The sequence below is a fragment of the Delphinus delphis genome, chromosome 15 (assembly GCF_949987515.2).
Source record: "Delphinus delphis chromosome 15, mDelDel1.2, whole genome shotgun sequence".
Lineage (NCBI taxonomy): Eukaryota > Metazoa > Chordata > Mammalia > Artiodactyla > Delphinidae > Delphinus > Delphinus delphis.
In genome coordinates, this window is record NC_082697.1 from 15,993,615 (window position 1) to 16,011,813 (window position 18,199).

Consider the following 18,199-nt stretch of genomic DNA (forward strand, 5'->3'; position numbering starts at 1 on the left):
CTTAGGATCCTGTTATAGATGTAGATACTGCCGGAGCCCCAACGAGAACAATTCCTGGGAGTGTTGACTGTGAAAGGTTCATGGCTGCCTCCTTCTCTAAGAATTGCCCTTGGCCAATGGGAGCCTTCCTGCCTAGGAACTTACGCACATGCCCCACCCATCCTGGCCTGTGACCAATGACTGACACCACACACAGGAGTCTAATTCATGCTTAAGAGTTCCCTATGGAACCAGGTAGACCTCCCTCTGGCACAGATCTGGACACCACCTGGAATATCTCATTTACTCCTTGCAAATATCCCATGAGGAAACTGCAGCACAGAGAGGGTGAGTAGGTGGCTGAGGTCACACAGCTGATCACACATCTGACCTTGGAGCTCCCACCTGACTCTCCCCCAACCACTAGGCTCTGAGCTGCAAATGTTGAGGGCACAAGACACTTGGGGTCAAGAGAACAAGGTTCCTGTCCTGCCTCCACCACTTCCTGCCTGTCTCTGGACAAGCCACTTGCCCTCTGAGTCTCAGGTACACATCTGTTAAATGAGGCTAATTCCATCTCCCTCCAAAGTTGATGAGATAAGGTGGGCTGTAAGATGGAATAGACTACAGGGTCCCCATCTGGCTTACTTACCAACAATAATGTAGGCAGCACTCTACAGTTTGTGAAGTGTTTACACAGGCAGCATTTATTTTTCATTCATTTCTTCACTCACTCAGTCATTCAACAAACCCGTATCGGTCACCTGCTACATCTCACACAAGAAGCTAAGCACCAGGACCATCCATCCACACATCTGGTTCTCACAGTCACCCTGTGGGGTAAATAGCACCAGCTCCACCTCACCTGAGGCTCAGAGACAGGGAGTTACGCCCAAGGTCACCCACCAGGGCAGAAGAGACTCCATACTCCTGGTTAAGTGCTACCACTTGGACCCCGGCTGCCACCATCACAGCTGGGGCCACAGCCCAAGCCAGCCGGTGTGCTGAAATCTCTCCCAGGATGCCCTTCCTCTCGAAATGCTCTTGGTGTCTCGACTTCAGGAGTATATCGATGCTCTCTTCTGGAGCCTTAATATTTTGATGAGTTTTATTTGTGCTGCTGCCTTTTATAAAGACCCCGAGTTCTAAATGGACAAAGCCACAAGATGAGAAAAAGAGGGCATGGGACTGACTTTTTATTATCCGGCAGAGCAAGGGGAAAATGACTCCAATAGATCTCAAGTTTTATGTGCTCCAGACATTCTGCGGAGCCAGAGATGGTTTCTCAGCAATGCCGATGGTACATTAAAAGCTCATTTTCCCAAACGTGGTACTGAATATGCACTCGGAGGAATGAGCCATTATACTGGGTAATATCGAAGCTGCAGCTGACGAATGTTGCTGAGATTTTCCGTGAATTCTCCCTCGTGACTCGGGAGCAGGTCTCAGAGGGAGAGGTACTCTGCTGAGCTGGGCATCTGGCCCATAATGGAAATTAAATGCCTGGCCCTTGCACCCTTCGCGGCCAGAGGGTCACGGCTCCGATTAGGAGCCTGGCAAGGGGTGGGGAGGATGGACACCAGAGGGCACCTAAGTGATCGTAAAACATCACAACCGTTTGGTGAATCTCAGCAGAAGAGGTGGCAATTGGGTCTGAATAAGGACATCCAGGCAGGTGTGAAGTTTCCTCCCCTCAGGCTTCTGCTGCTGTTCTCTGGCCCCTAAGGCCCAGCCCCAAGGCCACCACCTCCAGGAAGTCCTCCCTGCTACTACTCTCCTCTGAGCTTGTCAGCACTCCTCTGCTCCTCACTCCAAGCTAGCACCTCACACTTCATGCTGTGGTTACTTATGAACGTGAATGGCTTGACTCAGAGTCGGTTAAAGGGGTTCTCTATCTTGGCTCATTCACCCCCTTGCACATTCAATAATTCACATGAAGGCTGTACAGGTTGGCTAATGGAGTGCACAGGCTGGGGAGTCAGCCCATCTGGGTTCAGATCTGGGCGCCACCACTTAGTGGTGGTGTAGCCAAGTGATTTATCTCTCTGTGCCTCTGTTTTCTCATCTGCAAAATGGCAACAATAATACCCTTCATCAAGATGAAGGATTAAATGAGATAACAAATAGAAAGGGCTTAAGTTGGTGTCAAGCATATAATAAATGCTACATAAATGTTAGCAGATTACAGATAATTTATCCATTTATTTAGAAAAAGTTCACCGAGAGGATATAGGGGTCAAACAAGGAGTGGTCCTTGCCTTCCAAAGGCCAAGATAAGGAATCTGTGACCACAGGGAGTGTGAGTGGTGCTCCAGGGGGCTAGCCATCATGGTTCTGTTCTTGGAGATGCTCCACATCAGTGAGCTGCTGGCTCTTGTCTGGCACAAGGGTTGTGGGTGAATAAGACAGCCACAGGGAGAGCCAAGCGGACACCAAGCTGAAATCATGGCTGCCATTACCCTTCCCCCTCCCCCAGGCTGTGAGCACCTCAGGGCATCTTTGAATCCCCTGTGACTTAGATACCACCCTGCAGGCAACCTCGATTCACCCCATATACAGCCTGAGGGTGCAGAGAGCGCTGGGCTTGGAGCCAGAGACCTGGATTCAAGTTCCATATCTACCCTTTTTCTCACTGTGTGACCCTGGACAATAATCTCCCTTCTCCCATTCATTCCGTCGATAAACAGAGATTGAGGGTTACCTGCGAGCCAGGCCCTTGTTAGATGCTGGTGCCAGAGAAAAGCATAAAGCACAGAGCCAGCCTTCAGGCTGTGCCGGGCTGGTGGTACAGACGGGCATCTAAATGGCCAACCACATATTTCCATGAACTCAGACTGATCTCACCTTTATTTAAATTTTTGATACACAGTTCATCATATTTTTTGGTGGTAATTTTGGTTTATAAAAATACTGCATGAAAAAAATGACTTATCTTGATTCCTGAGTTTTTGGCCACATCCTCAAGTTTTGTGATGGAGACAAGTGCCTACACCCAGCCCAAAGGATCCAGAGAGCCTCCAAGAGAAGATGACTTCTGAACTGGGTGCTAACGCAGGAGCAGGAGTCCACCAGGTTGACAAGGGGGAAGGGGCTTCCAAGCAGAGGGAACAGCATGCGGTGGTTCTCCAACAGGGGTGATTTTGACTGGGGGCTGCTCCTAAAGGCCAGGGATGATGGGTAGAGGCCAGGGATGCTGCTAGACATCCTCCACTGCACAGAACTGCCCCCACAACAGAAACTGACCCGGCCCCTAATGCTGGTAGGTCCAAGAATTGTGAAACGCCACGCTAAAGCACGAAGGGGTGAAACATCATGGCGCCATGCTACCTTGGGCTGATTCCTTGGCTTCTCTAAGCCTCAGTTTCTGCATCTGAAAAACGGGGATAAAAATGCTGCCTACTTTAGAGGGTTATTGGGAAGAGGCAATGGCACCACATCTGTGCACAGCAGGTGCTCAATAAATAGCCCTATCTTTTCCTGCTTTGAACAACCCTCAAACTTTATAGCAAACCCTTCTCAAAAGAGACAGCTTCCCTGGGTTCCAAAGAAAACTGGGACATGGAAAAGAATACGTTTTGTTCTTTCCCGACCTTCCTCTTCGAGAAAACCATGAGTCTTATCACTCAATGGACGTGAGCCTGTGCGTAGAGAACTAGCCCGTGTGTTGGCTTATCACTGGCCTGAGTTTTAACAGGGACTGAATTTTTATGGCTGCGTTATAAACCTTTGCAAAAACCATTTTTAAACTAAAATACGCTGACAGGTTCTTAACTACTATAGCTACTAAATTAAGCATGAGGGATGGGGGTGGTGGTGGGGTGCAAAAGGAAACAAAAGTGCCCTGAAAGAGTCAGTGGAGGTAAAATAATGTTCATTAAAAATAGAAAAACAAACACACAAAAACATCTTTTGTGTTCAACTTCATACTCGTACATCATAATGGTTCCAGTAAAAGGCCATTTCCCCCTGAGATAATAAAAGAATTGAATTTTTCCTTATCGGTCATCTATTTTTCTAGCTGAAGCTATTACTCCCGCTCTGGGGTTGCTAGGCAACAAGAAATATTAATAGCAGCTTTTATTAGCTTAGCTTTTGCAGCCGAGTACCAGAATGAGAAAATGGGGAACATAAATGTGTTACATAAATCTTTCAACCTTTCAGAGCCGGTGTTAGTCTCTGTTTTCATAATGATTTATTGAAGTGATGGTTCATTTATGAGAAAAAGGAGTACAGGATAAGAAAACGGAGCAGTCCCCTGCAGGAGTGTTTGAAAATAAATAATTATAGCAGGGAAGCAAAAGCTGTTTAAAGCCATTTTTCCGAGTTTTATGAAATGTAAAAAGACATTTCTTTCGCTTATTGCCTCTAAAAAACAGGGGGAAGGAGTTTCTTATGGACTCTGCGGAATATAAAGAAACCTCTGGACTCCGGGTCCCCCCGCCCCCGTGTAGGATCCTCAGAGGCCCATTTCGGACATAAGTACCCCACTCCCAACCCCAGAGGAAATTAGCCAAAAACATGGCAACCAGGAAAAGTTCAGGCTGTAGACGCCCTTGCAGACACCCTACTTTTACTAAGATGGATTCTTCCCCTGGTCACGCAGCCAACAGGAGTTGGGTTCGGGGCCCTCGCTTTCTTGGCAAGCAGTGGAACTGTCACTTTGCTGTTGCTCTCAAGCGCTGAGCCTTGACCAAGGCCCTAGTTTAAGGACTATGCCCATCCCCTGTCCACCCCCAGCCTCTGACCTGCCCTCCCCGACACCCACCTCTTGGACCAGCCCCACGTTGGCAACTCAGCCCAACAACGGCTCCAGCAAAGCCGACCGCAGGCAGGTCAGGCTAGACAAACAGAGATACCCAAACCTCATCAGTAAAATGAATAAATTAATAAATAGAGTAGCTTACATTTATTGAATGCCCACTGTGTGCCAGGCAACGGGGTACTTGCCTACATCTGATCATTGAATCTCCATAAGCTCCAATAAGGCAAGTAACACTACCTCCGTTTTACATATGAAAAAACCTGAGGCGCCGGGGCAGTTAACCCCTGGCTCTGGGTCACAGGGTGGAAGGTAACAAATGGTGGAACTGCGTTTTAAACTTAGGTTGGCCTAACCCCAGAGCCCACGCTCCTAAATACTGGGTAATACTATACATCAAGGAAACAAAACACACACACACACACACACACACACACACACAATATGATCACAAATTCCTGCCCTCCCCTGCATTCATGCCCTTCTGCAATGTGACTGCCATTTCTCCCTTCAAGAGGTGGGGTCTATTTCTGGACATTAGCAAATATGATGCAAGCTGAGGTTTGAAGTGGTTGCACATCGGAGCCTCTTTCTTGATGCTCTTGGGAGCCCTGTGGCCATCACCACGTGAACAAGCCTAGGCCACCATGTGACAAAAAACCTGTGACCACGTCATCCCCATTGACCCCAGCCAACTGCTGAGATGTGAACAGGGCCATCCGAGGCCACGCAGCTCCAGCCAAGCTGCAAGCTGACGGCAGAAGTCAGCCAAGCCAGTCCAGATCAAAAGAACTACCTTGCTGACCCACAGAAGCACAAGAAATAGTAAAAGTTCATTGTTTGCTTTAAGCCACTAAATGTTGGGGTAGTTTGTTACACAGCAAAAACTAACTGATTCAATTGTAAAACAACGACAACAACGAAAAACAAATCATGCATTAAGGGCAATAAAATGAATGAATAGGTTGGACTAGGCGGGGGCGGGGTGGGCAGGGAGAGGTGTCTCTACTGGTCCTGTGGCTCAGAAGACCAGACGACCAAAGGTTGGGGGTCTTTGGTCTCTTTTTCTTAGATTCCAGAGGGGATCCCCTGCATCTCAATTTGTGAGAATCAAATAGAGGGAGACCAAGTCTCCTGGGTGGAGAAGGAATAAGTCAGGGAAGGGAGGAGGACAGAGAGAGGAGATTGGAGGGGAAGAGTGAGAACAGAAAGAGAAGGGGGAAGGAGGTGGGGGGGGATGAATATTAAGGATCCTCCCCGGTCAATACACAGGCCCTGCCCATAAGCTCTGAGCCCTGCCCCCAGCCTCCGGACCCTAAGTCAGGGCTGCAGGCTCTTTCACGGGAACCACCTCCAAGGCAAGGGGGTGAAGTGCAACTAAGAAACTGCCCAGCCCTCTCCCCAAAAGCCCCTCCTAGGATCCTATCCAGGAAAGACCCTTCACTTGGTATGGCCCCCAGCCCTCTCTGTGCAGGGAGAAGGTCCAGCCTTGGCGAGACAATTTGCGAGAGAGCCCTAGAACACAAAGGGTCTAAAACTACCAGTCTGGCACTCAGGATTTTAATCCAAGTTGATAAGTTTTGAGCCCCCCAGGCCAGTGGCACGTGTTGCGGTGGTAGCAGGGTCTCCCCAACCCCAAACCCATATGCTTATCCAGAGTGTCACAGCTGGCAAAGCAATTATCCCCATTTTCCTATCTGTGAGTTCACCAGAGATGGAATCCCAATCCGCATTCTACAGATGGGAAAACGGAAGCTGGGAGAGAAGTGACTTATCCAAATTCCCAGAGAAAGCGGTAAAGGAGAGTCGGTGCTGGAGGAGAATGTTCGAACGACGGCTGTGCGCCACCCCTGTGCTAACTGAAGCCCGAGCCTGGACCACAGAATTTTAGTGACCCACAGGGCTCATCTTAGGGAGACCCCACATTTCCCAAATCACCGGAACCCATGGCTGATTCTGCCAGAACTCACTTCCCATCGAGCCCCGTCTCCACCTGCCCAAGGCTCTCCCAGGAGTGTCTCTAGTCTCGAAAAAGGTACAGGTTCCCCAGGAACTTATCTGGGGGCATCAAGCTTTGTCCCTTCCCAGGATAACTCCTCTTCTGGGTAAGCCAGGACCGTAAGCTCGAGCATTTCCCAAGGACGACTGCAAAGTAAATTATTTCAGACTTAACAGAGGCTGCGTAATAAATTCCACTCTTCTAGTTTCTTTGGGTATTTTAGAAACTGATTTATACATACAATATCTCTCTCAAAATGAGACAATCAACACAGGATAAAATTATTGAGTTATGAAAATAGGGGTCAGATGGAGGTGCGGTGCTTTAAATTAAACTGGCAAAATATATCTTTCATACTAAATTGACTTTTTTTGTCTTGGAAATGAATGTTTAATCAGTTAAGATGCTGAAGTCGAGGGAGAAGCCTTAAGCATATTTAATTTTGTAAAAGGAGCCCGCTGCTCCTTGTATAGGACTCCCGCCGGCAGCCATACCTTTAAAGCACAAGAGCCGACTCCCATGCATGCTGGGAGACCACGCGGGCCGGGCAGGGGACCAAAAGGAATTGGTGGCCTCTGGCATCAGAGCCAAGAGGGCCTGGCGTTAATGAGATGGCTGTCAAACACCTTGGCCTCATCCACTGCTCCAAGGACCCCATCCTTGACATCTCAGCCTGTGCAGAGAGCACCTGAGGCATCCTGGTCATTGGCGCATCCTCTGTGCCACTGGTGACCCTGCAGCCGAGCTGCTCCAAGCCTTGGGCACCTGCTAAAACTGAGAGGTGCGTGGTAGACAGCTGCAAGTAAATTCTGGTTTTGTGACCTAATAACTATGTTATACTCATTCATTCATAAAATACATAAACTACTAGTGTCAGGTCATCACTTCCTTTAGGAAGCAATAACCCTACATCTGAGCCAGCTGCCTCTTCTAGGGGGACAGAGCAACATGCACTGATTCTATCAGAGCATTTACTGCATTTTCGAAAATGGGCTCTTCACCTGTCTCTCCACCTGCACCAGGAGTTCCTCAAGGGCATTTTGTAGATCCAGAGTTCAGAACAATGCCTGGTACCTAGCTGGCTCTCAATCAAGGCTGATCACTGTGGTTAAGTCCAAAAATGGCCTCTTCAAGACATCAGATTCTAATCCCTGGAACCTGTAAATGGTACTGTATTTGGAAAAAAGAGTCTTTGCAGATGTGATTAAGTTAAGGCTCTTGGGATGGGGAGATGATCCTAGATTATTCCTAAATGCCCTAAGTACTTAACCATCCTTATAAGAAAGGCAGAGGGAGATTTCACTGACAGAAGAGAAGGCGATGTGATGACAGGCAGAGATTGGAGTGAGGCAGCCACAAGCCAAGGACAGCTGGCTATCACAAGAGGCTAGGAGAAGTATGGGACGGATTCTTTCCCAGAGTCCCTGGAGGAAGGTCACTCCTCCTGACACCTTGATCTTGGTCCAATGATACAGATTTTGGACCTCCATCTTCCAGAGCTGTGAGAGAATAAATTTCCGGTGTTTTTTTTTGGCGGCACGCGGGCCTCTCACTGTTGTGGCCTCTCCCGTTGCAGAGCAACAGGCTCCGGACGCGCAGGCTCAGCGGCCATGGCTCACGGGCCCAGCTGCTCCGCGGCATGTGGGATCCTCCCGGACTGGGGCACGAACCCGCGTCCCCTGCATCGGTAGGCGGACTCTCAACCACTGCGCCACCAGGGAAGCCCAATTTCCGTTGTTTTTAAGCCACCGAGTTTGTGACAATTGCTAGAGCAGCCACAGGAAACTAATACAATCACCTACCTGCTCTGAGCCGCCATTTCCTCACTGCAGTCGTTCCTGCCTCACTCGGAACTTGGGAGCATTACGTGGGAAAATGTTTGTAAAGCCTCCTGCACAATGCTTAACATCTAGAGGGCGCTGACACAAATTCCAGCATCACCCACATAGCAGCACATCCATACACACAGACACACACCTTCAAGCTTCAGCTCAGACACATTTAAAACAATTGTCTTCAAGGGTGCTTTGTCCCTCTTTGCCATATAGTCCCAATGGATGGACACGTTCTTATTTGGTTTCTTACTTGGTCCGGCAGCCTTCCCCTGGGGAAAATAGTTTGGCTTATCTTTCATTTCATAACGAGGGAATATAAAACCCAGTGAACCCTTGAAAACTCTCACTAATGGAAGAATTAAAGCTATCTGAATTTGTGAAACATCTTAAACATGCACTAGTTTTTAAAGAAATCTGGAAAGTGGCTACAAAGTACCTATTTGGACTGAGCCCAACAAAAGCATTTTCTAGGAGGAAGGATCGGGGTGGGGGGGTCATCTCTGATAAACAGATAATATCCTTTGTAATTATCAGAGCTATTATAACCAGGTGGCCCTACCAAGGTACCTGTGAGTACCTGCAGTCTGTTCCTTTAGGTAAATGAGACTAATGGGAAAACACTGCCATTGGGTTACAGTGGGAATTCATTTTTATGACTAATAATAACAATAGCAAACATTCCCTGATTGTTTACTCTCTGCCAGACATTTGTTAAGACTTTACATACATTATCTCAGATACACGTCACTGCAAGAAAAGAGGACTGAAGCTCAGGATGTGGGACCAGGATTAACACGGGTCCGTGGGATGCCGGAGCCCACGCATTTATCACTAGCCCACACTGTCTCCACTGACCACCAGCATCCCAGACCAGTGACACCGTGGACCAGAACTGCAGCTAGACGCACCCCTTATCCACGGCCCTCCCCAGGGTACACACCAGAGACGTCTGCAGGGCCCCGCCCCTGCCTCTGTTACCATAAATCCCGAACCAGGACGGTCTGGAATTGTGAGGTTTTTGTTAGGAAATTAGCTGGGCAAGCAGCTAAGGTAAAAGGGTTGTAACAAAGTGGAATTAAAACCACATGGCTGTGGAATCCGCAGGTCTAGAGAGGGAAGGGGAAGCGGAGAACCTGCATTATTGATGGGCTCGTTCCTCAACAAATGGAGCATCAATTTCCATTGAGCACTTTAGTCAGACCCTGAACAATATAAAATGTGGGGCTTGAGTTGGCTTCCTCCCTCCCTCCCTCTCTCCTTCTCTCCTTTTACGTCTCACTAGGTTCGAGAAAACAAAAGTGACGCGGCTCTCAAAAGTATACATAGAGTACACCAGGATTTTTTTTTAAGCAAGGAGATTTGGTGGTAATAAGAGTAAACAATAAATAAATAAAATACAGTTAAGACTGTTAGACGATAAACTGTATACCTGAAGGTCCCAGGCATCTGCTAGAATTGGGCCACATATTTGGCCATGACCTCTGAGCAGCCTCTGCAGAGATAAACACGATCCATCCAACATCATGTGATTCTGATGGGAAATCAATTTAGGGGCCCCTCCTCCCCTCCATAGGTGTGTTTGTGACAAAATCAAGGACTGCTTCCTCCTGGACACAGTGGTGGGTCCAGCCATGCTGTCATGGTCCTCCCTGGAAGACCCAAACTGTCACCTGCCAGAGACATCAGGGAAGATGTTGGCTGCTGGAAGCCTTCATGCCTGCTGCGCGGATGACACTAACGATACTGCTGGAGTTCCTGGATCCAGCTATGCCTGAAACCCTTTGTCCACCCCTGGATATTTCAGTCTTTTTTTCTGCATCAGCTCATTTGAGTTTGATTACTGTCACTTAGGAATGAACTTAAGGGTTGTGACTAGCTGTGAAGGAAAAAGCAAAAATAAACACACATCACAGTCATTCAGGAGAAGTACTAGAATTCCCTTAAGGAGATTTTCCCATTGTACAAAAAAATCTCTGCTGATCTTCTGTAGGTCTTGATTGTTCAAAGCAACCATCCATGCTGAAGAATCATACATTTCCTCAGCATGTATTCAGGATCTTCATGATCAGGCCCTGCTAGTTTTCACTCCTCTCTCCTTGTATAGCTCCATGTCCCTTCTCTCCAGCCCAATAAAAAGAATGACCTACATGCCACTCCTAAGCACAGCATGAGGCTCCTGCCTCTTGCTTTTGTACATGCTGTTCCCTCAGCCTGCAAGGTCCTTCCCTTCCCTGGTCTGCCTGCCAAATTCCCACACATCCTCAAAACTCTAAGTCAGTAATCACCCTCTTCCCTGCTAGCTGAAGCAATACGATATTTTAAAAATAATCTGATTCTATTTATATGAAATGTGCATAACAGGCAACTATATAGTAGATCAGTGGTTGCCTAGGGCTAGATGATGGGGGAATTTGGGGATGATGGTTAAAGGGTATAAGGTTTCTTTTGGGGGTGATGAAAAGATACTAAAATAGAGTGTGTTGATGGTCACACAACTCTGTGAATATTCTAAAAGCTACCGAACCATATACTTCAAATAGGTGAATTGTATAGTAAGTGAATTATATTTCAATAATAAAGACTTTTTTTTTTTTTTGGCCACACCAAGCAGCTTGTGGGATTCTTAGTTCCCTGACCAGGAATCGAACCCAGGGCCCCTGCAGCAGAAGCACAGAGTCCTAACAGTTGGACCACCAGGGAAGTCCCCCTCAATAAAGTCTTTAAAAAATAAAAATAAAGATGAGACTATACTATTAAAAAAATAATAAAACAAATAATACTGAGATATTATAAACTCAGCTTCAGAAATAAGTAGTGTGAGGACATAAATTTCCCTCCATGCCCACCCCCAATATTCTGCAGACCCCCATGCAAGTAACCAACCGAGCGCAGACCCTGCCCATGAGCAGAGGGTCCTCAGCAAGGCACTGACATGCTGCTCCCCATCAACTCCCTTTCCTGCTGTAACCAGCAGGAACCATGGCAGGTAAAAGGGACTCACCGTGGGCAGCTGGCCTGATAGCAGGTGGCTGTCCTGGGCCAGCATGTTGGACACCATGATGGCTGGGAGGTCCATGGCCTGGTAGGAGTAAGCAGGGAGCAGCCCGTTGGGCGTGAGGCCGTGGCACAGTGAGTGGTAGCCGGCTTCGTGGTCCCCCAGGTGCAGGAGGGATGGCTCGGGGAGGTTGGGAGGTGTTATTGGGGGGATCTCATAGTCTTCGTTGCTCTCGTTCTGGCTGTTGTAGGTCTAAAACATCAAAAGGGCATGTTGTTGAGGGTCAATGTCTTACAGCTGCAGAACAGGTTTGACAGCACCAAAAACAGCAACAATGATAACCCCTTGGCAAAGGAGAGAGGGGATGATCCCTCTGCAAGGCACACAGTCAAAATGGCCCAGTCAGACTCCTGACCCATCCCCAAATGGGTGCTTCCTCCTACTGTACAGCCTGTATACAGAAACCTGCCCTCCTGGAGAATGGGGTCAGCTCCTGTTCACCTGTTCTTCTCTGTTTTCCCACCAGATCTGGCCCCTGCAGCCCACCATGAATCCATCTGTCCACACCCACCCATTTTACAGATGGAAAAACTCAGGTCCAAGAGGAAAGCGGCCCATGCAGGGCTAGTAGAAGAGCTGGGAGTGGAGCTGAAGTATCCTGACTCCCTGCCCCATGGTCTTCCAGGGCAGCTGGGCGACCTTCTCTTATATGTTCCCAACTAGGTCCTCTCTTGGTCTTTCTCATCTTCGTAAACGGTAAAAACATTACCCCAGGAGCACAAGCTATGAGCCACACTGGACACCTTCCTTTCCAAACATTATTTGTTCCTTTTTCCCACCTCACTGCACTGACCAGGAAGCTCCATTACAATGCTGAATAGAAATGGTCAGAGTGGACACCCTTGCTTTTTTCCTTATCTTAAGTAGCTCAATATTTTTACCACTAAGCATGATGTGCCACAGGTTCTTACAGGTATTTTATAACAGGTTAAGGGCATTCCTTTTTCTTTCAATCATGCATCACATTTTAATTTTATTGAATTCCTTGTCCCTGCATCGACTGAAAGTCTCAAGTGACTTTTTCCTTGAATTCAGTTAATACGGTAAATTGCTACACTCGGTTTTTCTAATGTGAAAACAACCCTGCATTTCTGGAATAGACCCTACTTGGTCACTTTATGCATGATTAGATTTTGATTGCTGATATTCTGTTTAGGATTTTGGCATCTAGTTCACGAGTAAGATGGGCCTATGATTTTCCTTTTTCATACTGACTTTGTTGGGTTTTAGTACCAAGGTTATGTTAGCCTGGGGAATCATTCCTCCTCTTCTGTGCTCTGAGAGCGATTAGACCTAGGAGAAGAGTTATGTGTGAACTGCAAGACGGATCCAAGAAAACACGAAGGAGAAGTTTCAAGGTATAGAGGACAAAGTGAGGGTGTCTAATGGACATCTGTTCAATCAGCCTTCTGGAGGGAGAACAGTGAGAATGGGGCAGAGGAATAACTGAAGAGACAATGGTTGGGAATATTCCAGATGAAGGACACCAAAGGTCCTAGTGAATATGATAGTAAATCTTACAACAGTCATAAAATATAATGTGTAGAGAAGGAAAAAAACATGAAACCACAACAGCATACGAGAAATAAATCTTCTAACATCCTTATATTCTTTGGTAAATTAAGTATGTGTATTAAAATAGCTAGGGCAGTGGAAGCCCATTACAATATCTGGGTCTTGGTGGGTAGGCTCTCAGTAAATATTTGTTGGATGAGGTCACTGAGGGGGTGGGGATGGGTAGGATTCGAGTGGAGTTATGGTGGGAAGAAGGCCCACATGGTCTCTAAAACACCTGCTTGTTGTTAACGCCTCTCTTCTCGGGCATCTGTGAACCTCACCACAATTCCTGGGGAAGAGCCCTAGACTGCCCTTTATAGCCACAGAAACATGCTCCGAGAGGTAGTGCCTAGCCACACGCATGCCCCCACCTTGGACCCAGAGCCCAAGCCACCTCTTGCTTCCTGGCTCCCTCTGCAGGGATCCTGTGAGATTACTTCACGGGTAGGCAAACAGCAGGCCAGGAAGCAGTGACCCTGCTGGTGGCAAAGGGCATCCGGAGCCATCAGGAATAGGATCCAGTCTTCTGACCCCAAGATCTGGCTCCTTCCTACCACATGAAGTTGCTTCCGAGAGCTGGACCAAGCTCACAGGTTTGGGGACCGTCCCCTGCCTAGTTGCTCTATATGCATACAACCAAAGTTATATATCTCGTACTGCACGATCTTAGCCTGTCATTGCTCTCTCTCAGCTCAGTTTCCATACTCGCACAAAGGGGGACAGGGGATGGGCTCATCCACCTTTCAAGCTCCATGGCTAAGTATACACATTAGCTGTTCTATCGATATCCATGGGATTTCGATCCAGTTTGATGGGAGTCCCCCAGCTGGTGCCTGGGAGTAACAGAAGGACCAGGAGAGGGCCCAAGGAAGATCCAGTTTCTCCTGATCAAGCTTGACACATAGGTGGAAACCATGTCCTGGTAGGTCTCAGCTCTACCATAAACAATTTCCTTGAGCAGTTTTTTCAGTCAGGGAATATAAATATCTAACATTTATTGAGCATATGGTATGTGCCAGGTGTGAGCGCTTTACAAAAGTTTAATGCATTTAATTCTCACAACATCGTTGTGAAGGAGGTTCTGTTATTATACAGCCATTTTATGGACAGAGACACTAAGGCACAGGGAGGGGAATTCACCTGCGAAAGTCGCACAGTTAGAAAAAGGTCTCGCTCCCTCCTCCCCTAATTTACACTGTCTGCAAAGGAAGGCAACGCTTTCTAGTCTGTGACTTGGACCCTGAGACTCTGGGTCCTAACAATCCTGAGAGGCAGTGCCGATCAAGGCCAAACTGAGGGCTTGGGTACCAAGAAACAGGCTTTGGTCCAGCCTTGTTATTGATGAGCTTGGGAAAGTAACTCCTCGCACGTTTTCTTACACAGGACCCCAATGCAATGCTCTCCCTTACGGTCTCTTACCCAGAATATAGCCCCCATTGCTAGTTACTGATCACCCAGTATATGGTGGGTGGTTTATGTGCACATCATCTCTCATTATTTTTTCTCCGTAATTTCCTAGGTGTGTAACAAATGGTATGTGTCTCTAATATCCCAGCTGTGTCTACAGTGACCTCCTATGTCTCCTTAATTACAAGTGTGTGTCACCTATGATCTCCCTAATTCCCCAAGTGTGTCTAAACTGACCTGGGACATCCCTCAAATTCCCCAGGGAGGTCTACCTTGATGTGGGTGTCTCCCTAATTCCCCAGGTAGGCCTGCCCTGAACTATTTCTCTTCCAGCTTTATTAAGATGTAATTGACATATAAATCTCAAATTGTTAAACGCATCCTGTATTTATCCTCATTCACAGGTCAAAAAATAATCCCCATTCACATGTCAATGTAATTGACATGTAAATCTCTAATTGTTAAACGCATCCTGTATTTATCCCCATCCTGTATTTATCAAAAAAATCAAGATCTAGAGGCTTTGCCCAGGTTACAACTAGGAGGTAACTGGGTCTGATCCGTATCTTCTCGTATTGCTGTGACAGTAGCAACCTCTTTAAGGACCCTCCAAGCATCAGTCTCCCCCTCTGAGTCTATGTCCACTCTGCTCCCAGTGCCCATTCCCCAAATAAAGACCTTCTGAACACTCCCTGCCTAAACACTAGTATGTCTCTACTGAAAAAGAGACAGAAAGAGAGAGGTCCCTCCAAACATCTTAACATGGTCCCCAAGGGTGATGAAAATGCTTCAGATTGTATTTTGATGCATTTTGGTGCATATATGCGGGTGTTAATGTAACTTCACCTTTACGTGCCTCTCTTCCAAGACAAGATACCCAAAGGTCAAATGGTATAATTTTGTGGTTAAGGATATGAACGGTACATAAGTTGGTGAAGGGAGATGGATTGCTCTAGGGAGCAGAGAGGGGAAGGGGGAGAAATACCCCCAAGAAATCAGAAATGGCTGGAGAGAAAGCACTCTGTACCCTTCTATGCCTGGCGCCTCGCTAGTAAACCCCCCACCCCTGATGTGAATGCAACCATCCGCCCCGTCTGCACCCTCACCAAGACAGCTGAGCAAGGCTCTGGCCAAATTTCACCAGAAATCACGCTCACCAGCTCTGCGCGGGATCTTCGTGCTGCTGGGAACCGCTCCCTCCCACCTTGTTAATCTCCACGATGATTCTCCCCAGAGTAGTCCTCTAACTCCCTTTCTGCCCCTTTGCAGATGACCAGTCACCTTCTACTTCATTCACAGGGAAAACAGAAAATAGCTTCCAAAATGTCCTGACACCAGAACCACAAACCTGCCCATCTGGCACCAACTTGCCTCCTGTTTTGATGCCAGAAGAGCCATCCCTACTTCTTCCGAAGGCCAATCTCCCTACGTGTGTATGAATGGTCCTACCCCGTCCTTTCTCCCTCTGCCCCAAGGACCTTGGTCATTCCATTAACCGTTCTTGTTCCTGGCTCTTCGGCCTCCCCTCCCTGCTGGACTGACACAGGCTCAACTCTCTGGTCTTACACACCCCCCTATCCCTCTGCAGCTGCCACCATCTCTCCTCCAGTCCACACCCATCTTCTGGAAAGGGCTGTCCTCACCCATTGGCTCCCCTCCCTTGTCTCCCATTCACTCCATAGCCCACTGCAACCTGCATTCTCTTCCCTCCATGCCCTCACCAACCAGTGAGCTCCATGGCACCAGATCCAACTGGCTTTCTTTTCCAGCCACGTCTCATCTGTCCCCTCAGCAGTGACAGTCCAACGAATCCCTTTCCTTCATCTTGCAAACATCCCTCCTTTAGCCTCCAGGACCTCGTGCTTTCAGTTATCTGCCCACCTCCTTGCTTCTCTGTCTCCAGTGTCAACTCCTTCTCTGCCAGCCACGTTGGAGTTTCTTGGGTTCAGTCCTGAGTGTTCTGCTCTTCCTGCCCTACACCTTCTCCCCAGGTGGACCTCACACAGTCTCAGTTTCAACTTCCATCTTGATGCCGCATTTCCACCTCCAATTTTGGTCACTCATCTGAGTTCCAGATCTGAGCATCTAAATGCCTACTCAATGCTCCCACTTGATGTCTCACAAGCATCTCAAAGTGAACATGTGCAAAGCTGCAATCACGATGCCCCTTCCCCCAACCTGCACCTGTGTCTCCCTCATCCTCCACCCAGTTAATAAAGCCACGAACTGGGGGCTTACCTTCAGTCACCCCTCAAGTCCAATGAAACTCCTCTGAAATATCTTTTAAACCTATCCATTTCTCTCCATTCACACTATCTTGGTCCAGGCCACCACCATCTCTTACCTGGGGAACTGCAACAGCTTCCTTACTGGTCTCCCATAGCCCACTCTTGTCCCCACCAATCCATTCCCTTCATGCAGCCAAACGGGTCTCTTGAAAGATGATCATCTCACCACATAACTCCCACGCTTACAAGGCTTTGACGGCTCCCCTCTGTCCTAGGATAAAGTCCATAGAACCAAACATGGCTTGTAAGTCTTCACCTGGCCTGGCTCCCATCACCCTTCTAGCCACAGGGACCTTTCCTGCCTCCAGGCCCTCACACAGTCTGTTCCTTCTGCTAGAATGCTTTGCCCGTCACTCGCTCTTCCTTCATCTGGCCCATTCCTACTCATCCCTCCGCCATAGGTTTGGTTTAAATGTCTTCCCTGACACTCTCTAGAGTGTCACACACCCTGCATTTCTTCTTGGAAGTACTCATCAGATTTGTAGCTAACTTCTTGTATAATTATGTGTTTAATGTGAGTTCTGCTGGGACAGCCCTTATATGTCCTGTTTTCCAGCAACTGGCAGGAAGTCAGAGCTAAATAATTAGCTGGATGAGTGAATGAGCCAGGTCCTACGGCAGGTGCCATAAGCATGCATCTCACTCGACCTCCGTGACTGCGCTGGAGGTGGCCATTACGCTGCTATGTAGCAGTAGCCATTATGTATGTAGCCATTACTGCTGCTACAGGAGGCAGTACAGTGTAAGTGGTCCAAAGCCTTGAATTCTGGCTCTGCCACATACTAGCTGTGTGGCTTTGGGCAGGTTACTTAACCTCCCTGTGCCCCAGTTTCCTCGTATGTGAAAAGAAGGTAATAACAGTATATACTGTAGGGCTCCTGCAAAGAGTAAATGAATCAACATGTGTAAATTGTTCAGGACACCGCCTGGCACAGAGCCAGCCTGCTCCGTGACGGTTGTTATTGCTGTTGTTATTGTCCTTGCCAGGAGTTTCAGAGACGTTAAGGAACTTCCCCAGGGACACAGGACAAGTAAACAGCAGCTCACCCACTCGGTATCCTCACTGTTTTGCCCACCGTGAATGTTCCTAACTCCTCACACCACAGGTCTGTGCAGCACAGGGTGATGTCTGGCTTCAGCCTGGCCACCGAGATGGGTGAGGGGCTGACTGCCTTTAGATGGCACTCAGCCACAGGCATCATATCATCCCGGAAAGCAGAGTCCCAGGAAGCCTTCCCCAGACCCTCCCACAGGAACTCCCCTCCTCTCATTCCCCCTCCACAGCCTCATCTGTGTTCCCCACAGCATCCTTATCGCCCG

The 18,199-nt window shown here is 48.0% G+C and overlaps 1 protein-coding gene across 2 annotated transcripts in view; it reads right to left on the reverse strand.

The window, feature by feature from the left end:
• TOX2 (TOX high mobility group box family member 2) overlaps positions 1-18,199 on the reverse strand; it is a 131,168-nt gene that overhangs the window by 34,412 nt on the left and 78,557 nt on the right. For both annotated transcript variants that reach the window (XM_060032711.2, XM_060032712.2), the window contains exon 3: positions 11,574-11,819. In XM_060032711.2, the coding sequence (XP_059888694.1) occupies positions 11,574-11,819 (246 nt within the window). The remainder of the gene's footprint in view (positions 1-11,573; positions 11,820-18,199) is intronic.